Below are 21811 nucleotides of genomic sequence, written 5' to 3'. Positions count from 1 at the left end.
TTTACACCCGTGTGACGCCGACCTAAATCACTAGAAGTTTATTTATGAGCAGTTTACGATTTGCTGCAGCCCCAAAGTAGCGATCACAGCTATAGGGGACTAATATTTTATTATGCAGTAGAGGCCAATGAATCAGAGGCATAACTGTTGGGGTTACAGCAGTAGTACCGTGTTTCCCTGAAAATAAGACAGTGTCTTATATTAATTTTTGTTCAAAAAGGTTTAACTTTTTTACATGTATAGCTGCCTGGACACTATTTAAATTGACTTTTTTAATTAACTGTTAGCAGGGCTTAATTTTCGAGTAGGGCTTATATTTCAAGCATCCTCAAAAAGCCTGAAAATCATTATGCATCCTCAAAAATTCTGGAAAATCATGCTATGTCTTATTTTCAGGGTATGTCTTATTTTCAGGGAAACGGGGTAGTAGAAACACCACCCAGGTCCTCGTGCTCCAGGGGTCCCATAAGACCATCCGTTACAGAAGAGGACACCCATGTTATAAATGGCGCCGTGTAGGAGGAGGGCCCAAATTTAGCATTGTTTTCCAGGACCTCCATTGTATGCCTCTTATACATCAGTCATATAATAAGCATGCTGACGAGGTTTTCAATATTTTTTCCCATTTCCTGTACTTGTTGCTGAATTGCTCTAGCAGATATTTGGAAGTCTAAGCAACTTCTCTCTATTCTTGGCAGATAAGTTAATATGTATCAAGAAATATTACATACAATGCCAGAGGAAGACAATACTAGTGTTTTTTTGCAGATGATCTACTTATCCCAAATATTAACCTCCAATGTTCATATGGCTTACATCTGCCAGCCACTAAGTTTGCTATTTTGGCAGTCCCACAGACATGATACGTCTCCCCTGCGTTCCGCTGACGTCCAGCTAATGAATAGATCAGGGAGGGGGTTTAGTTACTATGGACACCATCACTATTTTTTGTACCTTTCTATCTCCGTGGAAACGGGATGCTTCTCATCTATTTATTCTCATAACAGTTTGCGGCACGCACACATCTCCGTCCTCCGTACAAGGAGGGTCTTTCTGTCTCCGCTTATTCGTCTCCCATGAAGAGGTCGGGTGGCAGTGCTTAAGTTTTTATAGTGAGCTTGTTAAAACTCACGGGAGGCGATCAGTCAGACATGATGAAGAACAGAGCGTGACACTCACAGAGACAAAGAACCCACACAATGAACCTACAGCTCCTTCAAGGCTTGTCCTAATCCCATCTTCTCCCGGATCTGGAACAAACTAGTTGGACCAAAGAACAATACAAAGTTTTGGGATAAACTGATGTTGGATAGTTCTTTACTTGCTCTTATTGATTATTCCATACCTGGCCATGGAATTATTGTCCCTGGTTGGACGGTGGCAGTAGACTGATTCCCCCGGCGTATGCATCACTCCATCCATGAAGCTCAGTCTTGCAAGCAGTAGCTCATCCCCAACAATATTGGATCGGGACTGAGAAGGAATATTATTGACTGTCGTGTAAGAAAGTGGTAATGATCAGTTAATCGACATTCACTGATCTCGACTTATTTACCAACTGGTGGACACTCGAGAGGCAGTGAAGATGAATGTCTCAATCCAGGTGTCATCATCAGACAGCTATCATCCTGAGTCAGTGCTTATCCCCGTCTTATACTCACTTATTTTCCTAGTGGGCACAGTGGGTAACAGCCTGGTATTGGCGGTCTTGTTAAGGAATGGCAAGATAAATAACACCACCAATCTCTTCATTTTGAACTTAGGAGTTGCAGACCTTTGCTTTATTATATTCTGCGTACCCTTTCAAGCCACCATCTATACCCTGGACAGTTGGGTATTCGGCCCAGTTATGTGCAAAGCTGTGCACTTTTTCATATACCTCACCATGTATGCCTCCAGCTTCACCCTGACTACTGTGTCACTCGATAGGTAAGTTCAGCTCAAGATTATGGCTTTCAAAGCTCCTTGTATTATAAGTAATGTATTCAGGTAGCCGGCTCAAGGTCGACTCAGCCTTCCATCCTTTCCGAGGTTGGTAAAATGAGTACACAGCTTGGTGGTGGTGGTGGTGGTGGGGGGAATGGGTAAATTACCTGAAAGCACTGCAGAATACATTGGCGCTACAAGTTTTGCTCAGGTCTTTTGATGCAGTTTTTGAAGACAAAACCAGGAGTGGATTAGAAAAAGAGGGGTAGTAGTATCTGGTCTTGAGGGTGCGTTCACATCTGCAGGTATTTGGTCAGTTTTTTTTTTTAATATGGTTCTTGAAACCAAAACCCGGTGAGGATCATAAAAGTATAGAAAGAATAAAGGATGGATACAACTTCTCTTTTTTGGGGATTTATTCCTGGCTTTGGCTTCAAAAAACTATTTTTAAAAAAACCTGAACAAAACCTGCATATGTGAACATGCGCTTATATACTTTCTTTTCTTGCGTGATCCAAACCTGATTTTGGTTTCAAAAACTGCATCACAAAAAGTCTCAAGAAAACTTGCAGATATGGAAGCACCCTTAGGTGCTTTTTTGTATCTATGCAGCTGAAGGTGCGGTCTACATAGTGTTCCTCTAAGCTACGTGCCCTGGAAAGAAAAGGGTTAAAAGAGAGATCCTAGTGTGGTGAATGAGCACAATAGCGCTGTGGTTCTCTGCAGCTCCTGGGTTTTTAACTCCATCATTTCCATTGCAGTCAGGGTTGTCACACAACAGTTACAATTGGAAGATCACTCTACTTTGTAGTTTCGAGGACCTTCTCAAATGCTGTTTTCATGCAGCTTTGTGATGCATTTGTTAATGCCAATGCCAGATGGGTTTCTGAAAGGGAGGGGAAATATGTAGGAAAGCTTCTATTTTTCTTCTTTTTCATCCATTCATGGTTTTGTCTTCAAAGACTGTATCAAAACCAATTCGTATGGAATTACCTTAGGCATGCTATGGTGTCTGATCCACTTGTTATGTTATCTTTTGAGATGGGTTCACAGACCAAAAGATCAAGTAACTATTCATGGATGTGCATGCATAAAGGATTGCACTCATTAATGTAGTATATGAGTTCTCTCTTCGCAGGTCACACCAGTATATCCGCTTAGCTGTGTGACCTGCAAAAGAGAATTTAAACACTATGGTAATAAGGAAACTGAGCGTATTGACTAATTGTCAAAACCATGGCAATAGCCAAGAAATGTGCTATCTGCATACTATTAGTCAGAACTAGTGATGAGCGAGCATACTCGCTAAGGGCAATTGCTCGAGGGAGCATTACCCATAGCGAGTACCTGCCCGCTCGAGCGAAAAGGTTCGGCCGCCGGCGGCGGGCAGGGAGCTGCGGGGTAGAGCGGGGAGGAACGGAGGGGAGATCTCTCTCTCCCTCTCTTCCCCCCCCCCCTCCGCTCCCCCTGCTCTCTGCCGCAACTCACCTGTCACCCGCGCCGGCACCCGAACCTTTTCTCTCAAGCCGGCAGACGGATCTCCACTCTGACAGATAGGCTGACTGCGGGGAATTGCGGCAATTCACAACATGCTGCGAATTGCTGGCCGCAAGCGGAGAATCGCAATGATTCTCTGCTCGTGGACAGGGGGCCGGCGCTTTCCATTGCAACGCTTTGGAAAGCTTCAGATGGCATGATTCCCCGATTTACTGCTGGCAGAATCACGCAGGTGGACAGGAGCCCTTAGTCTGAAGCTTATGTTACTGTTAATAATATTCTTCATTTATGGAGTTTAAAAAGATCAAGAATATTAAGCCGCCTGCACACGGGCAGATGTGCATTGCAGAATCCGGAGCGGGCGTCCGCCTACGGTATTCTGCAGCAAATATCGCCCATAGCATGGGCGAAAGGGATTCTTCCTGCACATTCGCGGAAACCAATTACGGTTTCCACTCAAGGAGGAAAAATTGCAGCATGCTCCATTTTTGCGCGGATTCCATGTGGATGGCTTCCATTGAAGTCAACGTAAGTTGTCCAATCCGCGGCCCTTCCGCAATTGAGAAGAAAAACATCTGTGCTACGCAGGCGGAATCTGACCTGCCTGTGTGCAGGCGGCCTTAGGTAGTAAGTGTTATCACAGCATTTAAAGGGACCTTTGACACGGGGTGGAATATACTGCAATATTTAGCGTTGCAGAATATATTGTCTCTGAAATCCGCAACAAAATCTACACTGCTAACTGCAGATTTCGATGTGCAATTGCCGACAGGATTCGGCTATTTTCAATTCCGCACCAAAATACGCAAGTGTGGATTTTGTGGCTGAATATTCCGCAAGAGTGAGTATTCCATAACGGTGTTGCAGAATATTCCGTTCTGTGTGAAAAGTCCCAGAAGTAACCCAGGTTTCCCATCCAAAAATGTATAAAAACCAAGAGATAATGTGAAGCTATTGTAGTCGTCTATAAAGAGGTCAGGCAGCGAATCCGTAAGTAACACAATATATACATAATGCAGTTACGCACCCAATTTACGGATGCATTAGGCTACATTTACACAGGCGATTACAATATCAAGCCGAGAAACTCGTCCTGATATCACACTTGCCATCGCTCGATTTTCATGGTCATGGGATTTTGATTAAAATTCACATTGCATCGCTTCTGTGAAATTGCGATCTTCAAGTGCGTGAAAGGATCGACTTCGATGGGAAAAATCACATCGCACTCACATGCATATCGTATGGCATGCGAGTTCCATGCAATCTTTTGCAAGGTCCTACAGGAAACAACAGGGCATTCATCCTCCCAGGAATGCCCAAAAATAGTGCTGCAAGCTAAATTTTTTTGAAATTTTTGTTCATTAAAAAAAAAAAAACATTTGGTCACAATCTGTGTTTTTAAAAAATCCTAAAATCCAATATTTTTCCCACTGACCACACAGCCTATTAATGGTCTGATACTTCCTGATCTGCAGAGAAGACTATACAGCAGTCGTCTCACTAACAACACAGGCAGGATTACACTGACAGGTAACACCTATATGTAGAGAACACGGGATCCGCCAATCACAATAGGTATAAGCTGTGGCTATCTACCCCCATCCCTGCAAAATGACCTGCTCAGATCACAGAACATGCCTAGAACAGTCCCCCATACAAGTCAATGGTTCTCTGCCTGTCCATTGTGTGAATGGCCCATGAAGCTGCTGTTAAGCATCTCTCTAAATGCCTCTAACTGGCTCAGAGAGCTGTCCGCCCCTCATAGTCATTTATAGAGAACAGAATGAAAAATTCTGCAATCATAAAATTCAAACAGATTACAAAAATGTATTATGATTATCTATTTGGTTTTAATCAATAAAAACAATTTTTGGTGATAAGGTCCCTTTAAGGTGACCACCATTCTGTTTTCCATGAAAATGAATGTGAGGTTGTCACAGCCCCTCACACTCAATGGATGGTTGTGATTGGCTCATTGAGCGCTGGCTCTGATTGGCTGAGCTGCGACACTCGAGAACCAATCCCAGCCAGCATTTCCAGGAGGCGGAGAATTTGAACCCCTGACCCGGAAGCACTGAGAGAAAACTACAAGCAAGTGTCGGGGACCTACAGAGAAGACACGGCTGTTGGGGATGTATTTTTTTTTATGCTGTCAGGGCTTATTTTTGGGGTAGGGCTTATATTTCAAGGGAGAAAACACAGACCACCGATACGATATCGCTGTGATTTTCTCATGGCAATGTCGCGTCGCCCATGTGAAAGATGGCTTATATCTGTGCATACTCCTAAACTACAATAGCATATTGCTATATTCTGGTTGATAAGCATTAGCGTATTTAACATGAAATTGCTCTCACTCATAGCACCTCTTAATGTAATTGGCACTTACAAATCAACAGATCATTGCTGCAGGCTTCTTGGTGAGAAATGAGTTATGGATTATCATGAAATGTTCTTTATTGAAGTATCTTTAGTACAAACGCAATGCAATGAATAAATTGACTTTTTTACTTAAAAGGCGCAAAGAGCTACTTATTATTAGGTCTGCTTTATTATCACTGTGCAAATTACACTATAGACAAGTGGTGGTGAACCTATGGCACGCAGAGGTGGCACGCAGAGCCCTCCCTACTGGCACGCGCCACCATCGCCGCTCATCACTTGTGAATACTGGTAGGGGCCGCGGCTCCCCTGCCCATATTCACTCACAGCGCTGCTAGCCGCGCTGATCCTGGCACACACCATGATTTCAGTGTGCACCCGGAATCCTCCTCTCCCCTCTCCCGACGTCTCCTCTTAGGTTCTGCAAGAACAGGGGAGGAGGCGTCAGGCAGCACACTGACGACACAGTGTGTGCCGGGATCAGGGCCAGCAGCAAGCTTGAGAAAGGCCTAAGTAGTGGCCGAAACGTCGCTGGTCTTTTTTATGGAGGAATAAAGGTTGAAAATTATTTGAAATTACATCTAATGCTGCCTGGTCTACACTTTGCAACTCTGATGACTACAAGGTTTTGATCCGGACCAAACTGGGCTGGTGCATCCATTTACTCCTCACTGCTTATACAGCAGAATATCAGAATCTGATCATATAGATTCTATGAGAGTGCTGCAGTTGACTTACACGCTATTACTGCTGGGGGCCGATGTGGGGTGTCACTATTACTGCTGGGGGCAGCTGTGGGGTGTCGCTATTACTGCTGGGGGCAGCTGTGGGGTATCGTTATTCTGGGGGCCGCTGTGGGGTGTCGCTATTATTCTGGGGGCCGCTGTGGGATGTCGTTGTCATACTGGGGGCCTCTGTGGGATGTCGCTATAATTTTAGGGGCCGTTGTAGGATGTTGCTGTTATTCTGGGGGCCGTTGTGGGATGTTGCTGTTTTTCTGGGGGGCTGCTGTGGGCTGTCGCTGTTACTCTGGGGGGCCGCTGTGGGCTGTCGCTGTTACTCTGGGGGGCTGTCGCTGTTATTCTGGGGAGGCGCTGTGGGCTGTCACTGTTATTCTGGGGGCCGCTGAGGTTTGTCGCTGTTATTCTGGGGGCTGCTGTGGGCTGTCGCTGTTATTCTGGGGGCCACTGTGGGCTGTCGCTATTACTACTGGGGGGTGCTGTGGGTGAGTCACTTTTACCGCTGGGGTATGTTTACATGTGGTGGAAATGGGCAGGGCTGTTTAAAAATAGACAGGGTGCAGATTTTGACTGCTTTTTGGATGCGGAAATGCTGCAGAATTTTCCACAGAAATGTCTGCTTAGGACATTCTGCATCCAAAAAGCAGTCAAAATCTGCACACTGTTTATTTTGAAGCGGCCCTGTCCATATTTATAATGAGGGAGGTAAAAATCATACGTCGTGATACACCCTGCCCCCTTACGTGTTGGCACGTTGCAATAAATATGCGGGTTTTGGGTTACAGTTTGGGCACTCGGGCTCTAAAAGGTTCGCCATCACTGCTATAGACAGTACAGCAGTTAGGGATCATGCATTGGACCATATTCTGGGTCCATACATCCTCCAAATTGTATGGACGTGTAACATGGTATCCCAGGAAGCCTATGGGGCACTCACAGTAACTTTGTATGTGTGGGTGTGTGTATATATATATATATATATATGTGTGTGTTTGTGTGTGTGTGTGTGCATATACATATCCAAAGTCATACACAATCATATAGATCATTGCGCACCCCATTGGGTATTATATTGCGTAAGTCTTCTTTCCTAAAAGCATTAAAGTCCTACAAGCAAGGCATAGGCTAAATAATATAAATAAGCAATCCTCACCAGTTAGAGGTTGCCCATCATCCAGCAGAGGAACCCCAATTCCCCCAATAAGCGACTAGCACTGCTAAACTATATCAGCTGGCTCTGTTGAGGCAGTTGAAGTATTTATGTTGACCGAAGTAATTCCAGGCTGCGGCATCTATACACATCTATCCGGCCGTGTGAATGAGCGAGAAAATGTAACATTTAGCTGCAACCTTGTCGCAGGTTTTTCTGGTCCATGCGATTTTCAGCCGCTATGCGGGTTTCCCCGAAAATCGTAACGCTCCTGTTAAAGAGTCCTTATGGATAGAAGTTTTCAATTAGATTTTCAGTTCCACAAAGTTATACCTAGCTGGACGGATTGCTGAGCAGTGATCCATATACTGTATATATTCAGATTGCTGCCTGGTACCAGCAGACATGGCCTGCGTAGGTGTTGCCTGCTTTTGTACAGATCCATCATTGTCACTCAACAAGACCCACTAGCAATGGCCAAGTATCATTATAGGTCGCTCATTTCCAACCAACTGTAACAATAACTGGCCAGTGTAAAGGGAGATGACTCAAAACTGCATTGCATAACACTTGATAACAATGTGTATTATTTTTGTATTTGATGCTTTATAAGGTGACGGTTAGAGGAAGAATTAGCACATGACTCTGTTTGCCTGCTGTCATTTTCTAGAGTGAATACATACTTTCTGTATTCACTATTTGTTTGTGATTTCAAATTATGCGATTTCTGAGCGATAATCGTTGTGTGCTTTTTTACAGCGCAAGGTGATCGCTCAAATGTTGAGAGATCACCTTGCGCTCCGAGCAGGGGATGCAGAAGACAAGCAGTGCCGCTTGTCTTCTGCATCCAGCTGTTCCCCACTCGGAGCGCACGGCTGTTATACAGCCGAGCACTCTGAGCGGGGAATGAAGAACACAGATGGACCGCTGTGTTCTTCATACCCCGCCTGTCTTCAGAGAGCGGGATACAGCCAAAACAATAGTATCAGCTGTATCCCACTGTGAATTCCGATAACTGATCGCTGATCTTTCAGTATGCTGGAAGATCAGCAATTAGCGACGGCTTAACAAAAACTGCATTTTTGGGGGGGGGGAAATCGTTGTGTCTAAAAGGGCCTTTAGATTTTTTGCAAATATTTATCAATCTTTATTTTCCTTCCAGGTACCTAGCTATACGCTACCCATTGCGTTCAAGACTACTACGTACACCCAAGAATGCTCTAAAGGCTATCAGCCTCATCTGGAGCCTGTCCATAACCCTGTCTGGACCTTATCTCAGTTATTACCAGGAATTTCAGTTGACTAACCTCACTGTCTGCCACCCGGTGTGGCCAATCTCTCATCGTAAGATTATGGATCTTTCTACTTTTATCTTCAGCTATGTTATACCTGTCCTAGTCCTTAGTTTGACCTATGCCCGTACTATACGTTATCTCTGGACATCTGTAGACCCGATTGAAGACATGTCTAAATCAAAGAGAGCCAAGAGAAGGGTGACTCGAATGATCATCATTGTTGCCGTCTTGTTCTGCTTGTGTTGGCTTCCTCACCACCTTGTAATTCTTTGTATGTGGTTTGGATACTTTCCCCTTAATAACTTCACATATGCCCTACGTATTCTCTCCCACCTGGTATCCTATGCTAACTCTTGTGTAAATCCAGTGGTCTATGCCTTAGTCTCAAAACACTTCCGGAAGGGATTTCGCAAGATATTTCTATGCCTGTTGTTTCGGCAAAGATCAGCCAACGAGATCCATGTGGTCCCTACAGCCCATACCGGGGTGAGCACCTTAGAAGTGGCGTGTACAGAAATGACACAATTAACTGAAGGTCCATTGCACTGCTCTGCCTGTTGTGATGATCCTGGAAGTCCATGGAAAGAGAAAGAACGGATTGGAGATCAAAGAGGTACGGAGTTCATCAGGTTTAATGTTACTTAGTTACGAGCGTCAAGGAAGAGTAGATGAAGAGAGGCAACTTCAATGACATTCTTCTTCACCGCCGCCAGCCGTTTCAGAAAATGATTTTACTGCCAAAGTAACAAGTGCTCTCTTTAACCCTAAGAGTCCAAGAGATATGCGTACCATGAGGACTACAAGTGGCAATCAATATGAGCACCATCAACATGGACTTGGTAAACATTCTTAAGGCATTTGATGGACTTTTAATACAAAGAAATGAATTGAGAATGTGTGTTTTAGCCAGGACTGATGAATGATAGCACATGCTACAGTATATAACTTTGCTTTAATATCCTTAAGAGGACAATGTACTTGAGCCGCCAATTATCATTACTAGTCGTTAACTTCAAGATATCTTTAATGTAACAGCACACTCGTAAATTTATTTAGGCTAACCACACAAGGGGCGAGCTCGGAGGATCAGCAAGTGTTTCCCATTGTTTTAATGGGAAACCTCGCTTCGCACTCACGTGCACATTGCAGGTGGTGCGATGTGTTTTACTGCCCCATTGAAAACAATGGGCGACACATTCCGAGGAACACAATTAAATAGGGGACACAGCGATTTTTTTCTCACACAGCTCATGTATATGATTCTATTAAATGCACAAATGTTGCATGAGTTTCTTGGCCGTGTGAAACCAGCCTTAGGGCTCTTTCCCACGAGTGTTTTTACGTGCGCCTGCGGGTGCCATAAATGAACAAGTGAACAGGCACACAAATCTAACATTTCTGTGCCTGCTCAGACGGCACGGGCCCGGCGCGTATACTCCGATGCCACAATACTGTTGCCTCCCCTTTCCTCCCCCTCCCTAACTCACCTCCTCTTTCCTTCCCTCCAGCTGTTTGTAATGGGAGTGGGTGGGGCGGGGGCAGAGCAAAGGACCCTTACCGCCCCTTGTCTGCAGCCAGCAATGGGAGAAGGCAGGGCTAAGTTTAGCTCCACCCCTCCTGCCCCCTCCCATCACAAACAGCCGGAGAGAAGGGGGAGGGAGCTTGGCAGTCACGCTGCTAACCTCCCTCCCTTCTCCGGCCGCTGTCACTGGCTCCCATAGGAGCCCATGCAGTGGCCAACGTATTCCGGGCACAAAGATAGTTCCAGGACTATCTTTGCTGCCCAGCGTAAAAGCACCCTGCGCTATATTTGCCGGCCGGGTGCTTTTATGCCGCCGGAATCCAATGCATCAGATCACAGCGTATATCGTCCGGACGGGAAAACGGCGGCCGATATACGCTCGTGGGAAAGAAGCCTTAGACATTGTATCTGCAAATTGTGAAAATTCAGGACTGTTGTTACTCCCTTTAGGAATGAGCTTCCTATTAAGTTCACTCCAGGAGTACAATGGGCAATCCTGACAGAGGTGAGAAAGAGCTCAAGGATGAAGCTCTATTTACACACAAAGATGATCGCTCAAAATTCTTTCAAAAGATAAGGAGAATGACAGTTTTGAGCGATCATTTTGCATGAAGTACTAATGGGCGCTATAGCCCATTAGTACTTTATCAGCCTTTTTGCGTGTAAACGAGCCTCCGGGAGCTGTTGCAGAACTCAGCAGGAAGTCTGAGCTCTATAATTGGCTCCATTGTTTTGGCATGGACTGCTTAGAGAAAACAACGTAATCTCTAGCTACCATGTAGATAACAGCCTGAGGTCTGTTTTCTCTCAGGAGCTGCACAGAGAATACAATGTTATCTCCTGCTCCCAGCATGCGGTCTGAAACTGGTTTTTAAACTCAACTAAAAATCATCCTTCAAGCAAAAAGTGCATGATAATAGCATTTACACACAATGATTATTGCTCAAAAGCCATCGTTTTTGAAAGAATTTTGAGCGATAATCGTGGTATGTAAAGGGGCCTTAACAGCAAAACATCTAAAAAAGACTCTACAGACTGCAAGAAACCTCTGCTCATGAGTCTTTAGAAAAATAATGAACAAGATTTGCATTCAAGGACATCACAAAGGAAGCTACCTGAAGAAACAATGAATTTTAAGATGCAATCAAATCCAGCAGTTCATGACATCAAGTTGAAGAGATAATGGGTGATGCAACAAAACAATGGTCCAAAGCACGCAAGTAAATCAACTAAAGAATAGTTGAAAAAAGAAGATTTGCATTTTGGAACGGCCAAGTCAGAGTTCTGACCTTAACCCTATGTAGATGCTGTGGTATCACCTAAAGAGGGCTGTCCACATAAGACATCCCAGAAATAATGATGAACTCTGACACATTTGAGGAAAGAATTATCCAACATTCCTCTGCAATGTTATGGAAGTCATATTTGCACTACAGGAATCATTGTAGGTGATTGCTGCTTAAGAGGGACCTACAGGTTATTAAATAATAGGGATCACTTACTTTTTCCCCTTGCACTGTGGATGTTTACTCAATGCGCTTAATAAAAAATATGAACAGTTTAACTGTGTGTGTTATTAGTTTAGTGCGTTATTATTTTATAGTTCATCTATAATTATCACTTAGATAACAATCAGACCACATTTTGTTAGTAAAACACGTAATTCTAAAGGGTTCACTAACTTTTTCTTACAACATTAGACATAGCGTTAAATGATACAATTACTTGCAGCCATTACTAGGATGGAGCTTAATGCATACAACTAAAGGCCCATTTAGACACAATGATTCACTCAAAATTCGCTCAAAAGCCATCTTTTGAGCAATAATCCCTGCATCTAAATGTGCGCCCCTCGTGCACTATTCGTTCACCGCTGACTTCAAGCCAGTTTGAAAACCGTCATTACTGCTTATCAGGACTGCACGCGGAGTTCTTTGCGGGTAGCGCTGACAGCATTCTTTCAGCTGCAGTCTCGCTGGAGAATAATGGAGCTGAATGCGGATAACAGACCTACAGCTGTTATCTGCATTCAGCAGAAGGCTTAATTTGCACGCTAATCAGCTACTAAGTAGCTGAGTAGCTACTTAGTAGTTTATGCAAAATGATCGCTGAAAGCTGTCACTCAAACTGTCGTTTGAGTGATTTTTGAGTTATCATCTTTGAGTCTAAATAGGCATTTAGAATAGGTTAAGCTCAGGATTCTGCTATTTAGCTATTAGTCCAGCGCAGATGTATGTCCGCATTGGGGTCAAAGACAAAAGTATAATAGAAGGCACAACTCATTGATGTCAATGGGAGTGATGCCTTCTACAACACTTCCAGCTCCAACCCCAATGCGAACATCTGGCTTGGCAGCATTTCCAGCGGACTGGAGAATTAGATCATAGGTGGGGATACTAAGCAGTGGACCCCTGTCAGTCAACTATTGATGACCTATTCTGAAAACTCATTTAAAGCGACCCTCCGGTCCTGAACAAACAAAGATAGCCGCACCGCTTCTTGGACCACCTGATGCACACTGTGCACTAGTGTTCATTGGTGGTCTTCCTCTGGAGCTGGAATTAAATTTGTTTTTAACAAAAGGCTCGTAAATCTCGTTCATGTTCGTACAAGAACCAGATTTACGCTCTCGTATTCCTTTATCTCTTTTATGTGATGTTTTTAAGACAATCTTTTTCTATCTCGCACACAAGACCAACTGCACTATAAAACTTTTATTTACAGCCTGTACAGTAACGCTTAAATCCCTCTCATAAAGCAGTCTGTGCGCTGGTGTATCAGCACTACAGCTCATGAAAAGCAGAGCTCTTGTTTCTGCAATTATCGTTAATAGTGCTGTATTACTGATCTGCTTTTTAGGCATTGGTTCCATTAAGTCCAACCAATTATGCTATGAAGAGTCACAATGGCTGGTTGCTAATACAGAGTTAAAGGCCCATTTACACCAGCCGATGATCGTAAAAAAAAAATAAAAATCGCTCATCGGCGATCGTTTTAGCGATAATCGTTGCGTGTAAATGTGCGCCCATCGTGCGCTTTTCCGGCACTGCTGACTGATTGTTAAATTCAGTCCAACCTAAAAATCGTCATTCATTCTTATCAGAAGTTCTCCACAGGGGAGTGCGGATAGCATTGTTTCCCCATGGAGAACAAAGGATCTGAGCACAGATAATAGCCTCTGGCTATTAACTGCTTTCAGGGAAGGCTTCATTTGCACATCTAATTGGTAGTTAAGTAGCTGAGTAGCTACTTAATACTTTATGCAAAATGATCGCTCAAAGCTGTCACTCAAACTGTCGTTTGAGCGATCATCAGCCCGTGTAAACCAGCCTTTAGTTGAACTCTCGCAACAATCTAATCTCTATGGAGGGGTTATGTGGAAAATATACAGGACAGGTTTGATTTTTCCTGACTGAGATAAGCAACTCCAGAGTTATCTGTCAGCTGCTTATCTTATCTCTTCCTATAAAACAACTTGATTGACTATGCATGCAAACTGATAGGATAGCTTCACATTTTTTAACATATATTGGGATTTTATATTTGATGTCATTTCAGGTCAGAAATGGGTCAACGATCATAAGAATGATAAGGACCATTATAGGTCCTTTTACTTGGGCAGATAATTTACCATTGCTTACATCCACTTAGCAACAATGAGCATGTCGGTCAGCACTCATTTCCTCGTGTGCAAGGGCAGATTTTCTGGTTTATGGCGACGACCAATCATTAATAGAGATGAGCGAACGTACTCGGTAAGGCCGATTTCGCAATCGAGCACCGCGATTTTCGAGTACTTCACTACTCGGGTGAAAAGTACTTGGGGTTGCAGAGGGGAGTGGGGGGGGGGAGAGGGAGAGAGAGAGAGCTCCCACCTGTTCCGCGCTGCTACCCCCCGCTCCACCACGCCACGCCCCGCCCCCTGGCGACCCCCGAATCTTTTCACCCGAGTAGTGAAGTACTCAAAAATCGCGGTGCTCGATTGCGAAATCGGCCTTACCGAGTACGTTCGCTCATTTCTAATCATTAACTTGATCATTCGTCACCATACAGCTGTCATCGATAGGCAGCACATCTTCCCATTTACATGGAGAAGTGTATCCAACCAGCAAACATTTTTATATTTGCCTAAGCTTCGTAATCAAACCATGAATGAGTGTTTGCTCATTCATCAACTGATTGTTTGTCACTTTACACAACTGTATTGTTGGACAACTGTGCATTCGTAGAAATGTTCGGGCCCATTAATCAGCCTATGTAAACGGACCTTTAAAATGAACATTGTATAGCATCCACAAAGGACTTTCGGCAAATTCCACAATGTATTTCCAAAAGATGGAAATAAATAGACATTGCCAGGCAATTAAAGGATATGGAAACCTTTCAATGAAATATCAATACTCAAATCTTACAGTCCCTGCAGAAACAAAGACGCACTTATCAGTTTTTGCATTGAGTTTTCCTTCTCATGCATTTCAAAGGCCTCATATTTCATTTGCAGACTCACCTACATTCAAGTTTCTGACTGGAAGGCGTTTCCAGCACTAATCAGCTGGTCGCTCCAGAGGCGTAACTAAAGGCTCATGGGCCTAGGTGCAAAAGTTTATCTTTGGCCTACCAACTTCTCTTAACCCCTTAATGCATAGGGTGTAACTTGAAGCTTCTGGGCCCCAATGCAAAACCTGTAACAGGGACCCCAACTATAATGCTTTATTTTTAGTACTGGGTTCCCTATATAGAGAAAAAAGGCCTTATGGGCCCCCTAAGGCTCCTGGGCCCAGGTGCAACCGCATTGCCTGCATTCCCTATAGTTATGCCAGTGCCTCCAGGAATAGTAATGAGAGGACTTTTGAAAAGTTTAGTTAGGCTGATTTGCCAAACTTTTGCAAAAAGTTTGGGTTGGTCCAAATAGATTCAAACTCATCAAAACCCCTAAAACGGTATATAATACTGTCTAAGCATCCTAAAAACCCTGTATAACACTCTGAGAGTGTTATATAGGGCTTTTAGAACTGTTGGGCCTCCTCCTGCACACGAACAGGTCGGATTCCGTGTGTGGAAGCCTGCAGCAGAATCTGGCCCTAAGCCCGACCAGCATCTGTGCGTACCTGTCTTTTCTGTTCTTTTTCTGTACTGCAGATGGTCGCAATGAGCCGCTGTCGGATATGCGCAGTACAGATTTTATTGTAAATGTTTGTTTTTTCCATGCCATCGCTAGGTCTCCAAGACCTATCCCCAATAGGCTTCAATGGAACTGCACAAAAATAGAGCAATGCTATGATTTTTCCAACAGTTGCGGAAATCATAATTTGTTTCCCCGAGTGTGCAGAAAGAATTGATTTTCCACAGCATGCTATGAACGGTATTTTCTGTGGACCTGCGCTGCAGACACCGACACCGCTGCAGACAGGAGCCCTTAGGCAGTGTTATACACCAGTGTTTAGGACATGTGTTAAGCGAACCGAACCAGTGGAACCCTATTTTGTGTAGAACTTTGCTAAAATCTTGGTTTGGGTTTTTCCTAACTCAAACTTTTAACAAAATTCAATCTGAAACAGGGTTCTACTGGTTCAGTTTGCTCAACACTACTCATGAACATGAGGTGGTAGCTTCTCCCATTAGCATACAATGGTGAGAGATTCAATGTTAAGGCCCATTTAGACACAACAATTATCGCTCAAAAGCCATCTTTTGAGCAATAATCGCTGTGCGTAACTGCACTGACATCGTGCAGTTTTCGTTATCCCGTAACTCATCGTCGTCTTTGAGCGTGCTGAAAGACGACAATGAGCCTTATCAGAGATTCAGAGCGGGATACAGCTGATACTATTGTTTCAGCTGTATCCCGTTCCTGATGACAGGATGGGTATGAAGAACAGAGCCGCCCAGCTCTATAACAGCCGGGCGCTCCGTGCAGAAAACATCTGGATGCAGAAAACAAGCGGGGACACCCCGCTTGTCTTCTGCATCCTCCGCTGTTATACAGCCGAGTGCTTGGAGTGGGGAGCAGCTGTACACAAAAGACAAGTGGGGACACCCCGTTTGTCTTCTGCATCCTCCGCTGGCAGCGCAAGGTGATCGCTCATCTTAAGCGATCATCTTGCTTTAAATGACACACCGATAATCGCTCAAAAGTCGCTTGAGCGACATCTTTTGAGCGATTATCGTTGTGTTTAAATGGGTCTTTAGGACAGTGCTGTTGCTGATGCAACCATTTAATGTTTACTGTTTGCCTTGCAGGTCTTGATAGATGGGCCTTCTTCTTTGATGTCTTCTTGTCTAATTTCTCATTGTCACTGACAGATTTCAATGTGAGAAGTAGGTATTTATGAAGGCATAACTTTAAATGGGTCTGTCATGGTAGGAGATTCCCTTTATAAAATATTAATGCAACATCTAAGTAAAAGTCTATATGATAATAGTATAGCCTCAGCTAATGCATCATGGTATAGATGTTTAAGGGAAAGTAAAAACTCTCAGCTTCAAGAAGTGGCTGGAATACACAGAGAAGACCTCTCGAGTGTGACAGACAATCAAGTGAAGGGGGGGCAGGCATGGAAAATGTGTTTTCACTGGAGTGACCCTTTATAAGTCTTCCAATACATTATATGGTAGGTTAAATGGTACAAATGAACAATACAGCGGGTCCCGCCAAAAACAAGCCCTCCTGTATGTCACCTGAAAAATAAATAAGTTATGGTTCTGTGACCATGGCCACCGGCTCATCAGTGATCCTTAGTCATGAAAGGCTTACGTGATGTGAAGAAGACAATAAGTGATGAGTGGTCATTCGGTGACAATATCTACTATGCAAAAACAATAAACTTAAAAACTACATAAATTTGTATCAACGTAATTGGACTGAATGAAAAAAAATGTGTCTTTTATTTCGCATGCTGAACTTTGGAGAAAAAAAAATCAAAGCAATGGCTAAATAAAACATCTGTTGTAAATGTACACCAAGATTATACCATTAGGAAATACAACTTCTCCTAAATAAAACAAGCCATCATATGGGGAAATAAAAATTGTATGGCTCTAGGAATGTAACTATAAAAAAATGAACAATTAGTCGGTTATTTGGGCCTAAAATGAGCCAGTCATTGAGGAGTTAAGAAATTATTATTTAACTTATTTGTAAATACGGTAAAAGGCCGTTAATCTGGCACATGGTAACCCAGGAATATGAATAATCCACCAAGCAAAAAAACTTGTCACACAGAGTATATACAAGCTTTTCTCATAGTCCGTGGTGGACCTTCTGAAACTCAGGAGCCTCTCCAGGAGGAGCCAATGCAATAGCCAATGGAACCATAGGTGCTAGCTAGAGATGAGCGAACCTACTCGTTTCGAGTAATTACTCGATCGAGCACCGCGATTTTCGAGTACTCCCGTACTTGGGTGAAAAGATTTGGGGGGCGCCAGGAGGCGTGCCGGAGCGGGGGTAGCAGCGGGGAACAGGGAGGAGCCCTCTCTCTCTCCCTCTCCCCCCTCTCACCCACGGCGCCCCCCAAATCTTTTCACCCGAGTACGGAAGTACTCGAAAATCGCGGCGCTTGGGCGAAAAAGGTGCGTGGCCGATTACGCTCGCTCATCTCTAGTGTTAGCCCTATAGTATCAGCACATCAATGCCAGCAGACTTATCACATCATGGCCTTTAAGAACCACCATGGGTTGTCATACTGTATGTATAGGTGTGTATGTATGCTTTGTACAGTATGTACATCTACAGGAATGGATTATATGATTTTGGAGAATTGGAAGATGTTGCATTACAGGAATTTGACTGCTGACATTCATGAAACAATAGAAAACTTTACACTCCATCTCTGGTTGTTATACACAGAAATTATAATATATTTCACACTACTTGATGATGGTGCTTGTAGAACACCAATATTATGATCTCACTGTATGAATTTTGTCACGGCAACTTGCAGAACTCTACTACAGTGAGATTCCATATGAAACATGTCACAATTGATTTGATGACATCATCACCTTCTATATCCCACTGTCCTGCCTTGAAGGAAATCACTGCCTTACAGACTTCTGACTGTAAGGCGGCCCCCTTTGCGTATCGTGATACACAAAGCAAAAAGTGATTTTTATGATAGAGAAAAGTAGAAGAGCCAAACGAGATCAGGTTCTGATACAGAGGAGAGGGATTATCGAGGAGCAGCTACCCATATTCGTTTTAGGGCAAAAAGACACCCAGCCTCCGGATATGGATAATGCCACTTCAGAAATAATGTCTAAAAGACAAAATCTGGAGAAAAGAAGATCGAGCATGAGACATGAGATCCATACCCAAAAAAGGAATATGGAGAATCTCATGAGTGCTAATTCTGCAGAATCCGCTGCAGAACTCCAGAAGGCCATTCATGACTCCATGAAGAAAATTGGAGAATTGGCCCCAGAAATAAGAAGGATGAATAAAGATGCCATCCTCATAAAGCTGAGGAACATCATCAGCACAGAGCTGGAGTTGGAAGAGGCTCTCCAAGAAACACCTGCAAGCGTCCCATTCTCTGGATGGGAGAGCGAAAAGACCCCAAATCCACAGAGAGAGGCAGCCCAGAACAGGATGAGAAACAACAGAGACTGGGTTGTCCAACGTAGAAGGCGTCTCAACTACGCCAGACCCATAGAGAATGGAAATGGTGCTCTAAAAAGGTCCCGGTCATCGGCTATAACCATCTCCTTTAAAGAGTCCAAGAAAATCAAGTACAGTGACTCCACACCCAATAGATCATTGGAGGAAGAAGCACCAGGTAAGCTGGAAATAATTCACTATGGTTAAACTGTAGGGGATAAGCGGGATTTTACAGCTAATTATTTGTAGGCCTGATTTATCCAAACTGTCTAATGGAAAAACTGTTCTTGTTGCCCATAGCAACCGATCATAATGCAGCTTTCATTGTTCCACGGAATTTCCAGAAATGGAATCTGAGCTCTGATTGGTCGCTATGGTGGGCAACAAGGGCAATTTTTCTATTAGTTCTAATAACTTAGATCCCAAATATTAGACTTTTTTATTAAGTTAAATCTCATTTAAAATATAGATTTTACAGTTCTAGTTAATATTGAATCTTTTCTCTTCCCAGCAGATGAAAGCCTTAATCCAGCCGTGATACCAGTTGAACACCTTGGTAATGCCAGCAGCCGGACTCCACCCCCCAGAGAACAGGTCAATACAGTAACATCCATTGACCTGGATCACCTCACATTCCATAGAAAGCTTGGAGCGGGGACATTTGGAAAAGTAAGTGGCCAAAGATTTAAATTTCTTCTAAAAATTAGACTTATTTTCATAATAAATCACTTTGTTTCTCCAAAATTCTCCTTGTTCTGATCTGTTGTGATTCTCCTCCAGGTGGTCTTGGCATCTGATCCGGTTAGTGAAGAACTGCTGGCCATTAAAATTATGAGTAAGAGCCGCACCGGTGATAAAATCTATACCGAGCTGGACGCTCTGACCATTGCCGCTGGGAGCCCCTTCTTAATATCACTGCGGGCATTTACAGAGAAGAAACATCATTATATAATTGCTATGGACTACATGGCCAGAGGAGACCTGCACCATCTGATGATGGAATGGATGCCGTTTGACTATCAAACAACAAGGTAAATATCTTATAGCTGAATCCTATAAGCTGCTGCATGTACATTGTGGTCCTGGAGCAAGGGACAATGACAACAGGAGGGGGTTTAAACATGAACAGGACATGTCTGTATATCTTCTGATGATCTCTAGGATTATGTATGGAGTCACTTACCAATCCCCTATTTTCTTCTCCACAGACCGTTTGCAGCAGAGATGGTCTGCGGCATCCAATTCCTACATGATCATGGCGTAGTACATCGGTAATTAGTTATATCCTGATATATAAATTCTGTATCACTAAGTTGTCTTCTTACATATCTATTCTATGTGGTTCTTTTCATGAACCATCCATCATAATAAATGTCTGTTCTTTCTTTCTGCAGTGACCTGAAGCCCCAAAATATACTCCTCAGTGACATCGGGCACATTAAGATCGCTGATTATGGATTAGCTGCGATTAATGTGTTTGGGGAGGACACGATGAATGACTTTTTAGGCACTAAAGGTTACACCGCCCCAGAGGTAAGGAACGTTCTTGTCTGATTGGTGAATACAGTAGGACTGAGTAATAACCTGTTACTTATGGCTTCCAGTGTGGTAACTTCCATCATCACCCAAGGAATCGCTATCTACCCTAATCTAATCACAGACCTGTCCTCATAGCCTCTGTATGTATATCCCTTCACCAGTATACTCAGCTGATCTTCCCATTGATATTTTAACAGGTGATGAACGGTGACAGCTACAACCACCTGGTAGACTCCTTCTCTTTGGGTGTCATCTTATACATGATGAGCATAGGAGATCAACCGTTCTATGGCGAAGGCACAATGGAGGATTATTATACATCACTGCAGGAGGATGAACCTTTTTACCTAGAGGGAATGTGCCCGAATGCCATCAGTATAATCGACGGGGTGAGTAGCATCAAATGAAGGATGATTGAGAGGAATAGAAGTTATTGTACTACAACCTAATACATATTATAATGGCTAATGGCTTCTCTTATTTTCCAGCTCCTCTGCAAGACTCCTTGTGACCGGTTGCCGATAACATCTTCCATCAGATCCCACCCGTTCTTCTACTCTATTGACTGGGATGATGTAGAGACAGGCAGTTCCTGCCCACCATTCCAATGGGACTTTGTAAGTATAACGCCTAGTGACATCCATTAGAGTGTTATCATTGATGTGTAACACATTCACAGTAGACCCCTTATTATATGTATATCTGTGAAGAGCAGTATCTCAGACATGTATTTTTGTGTTCTTACAGGAGTAATTGGCTCATACAATCCAGCCACATTCCCATATCATCCGGGAATGAGCCTTTCTACATCAATTATATTTACCATCTTATAAATCATCCACTACTCAACATCTAGAACAGTCCATTTCCATCAAGTGGATGATACAACTCTAACAACTGGACTGTTCTAAAAATCGGAATAACAGTACCATCAAATTCCCCCCACTTAACATCAACGTGGATCATAACACCAAACATCTCGGGATTTATTCCGATCGCCATATTACTAATTATAGGTTGAAACTGAAAGAGTTCTATCAACCTTACTTGCTATGGAACCTTCTGAATGTCTCAACTACAATGTGGTGACAATGACAGAAGAAAGTTGTGAGGCAGAAGTAACTCCTTCACCTACCAGACATGGACTTATAGAAGGCTGAC

The 21811-nt window shown here is 43.4% G+C and overlaps 1 protein-coding gene across 1 annotated transcript; it reads left to right on the top strand.

Moving 5' to 3' along the window:
• Window positions 1-1041: 1041 nt before the first annotated feature.
• On the top strand, window positions 1042-10258 carry GALR2 (galanin receptor 2). The gene is made up of 2 exons (XM_066586258.1): window positions 1042-1929; window positions 8861-10258. Exons 1-2 carry the CDS (start codon window positions 1586-1588, stop codon window positions 9636-9638), a joined length of 1122 nt encoding a protein of 373 aa, XP_066442355.1. The 5' UTR covers window positions 1042-1585; the 3' UTR covers window positions 9639-10258.
• Window positions 10259-21811: the final 11553 nt, after the last annotated feature.

The sequence above is a fragment of the Eleutherodactylus coqui genome, chromosome 13 (genome assembly GCF_035609145.1).
Source record: "Eleutherodactylus coqui strain aEleCoq1 chromosome 13, aEleCoq1.hap1, whole genome shotgun sequence".
Lineage (NCBI taxonomy): Eukaryota > Metazoa > Chordata > Amphibia > Anura > Eleutherodactylidae > Eleutherodactylus > Eleutherodactylus coqui.
This window is presented reverse-complemented; position numbering and strand designations above follow the sequence as displayed.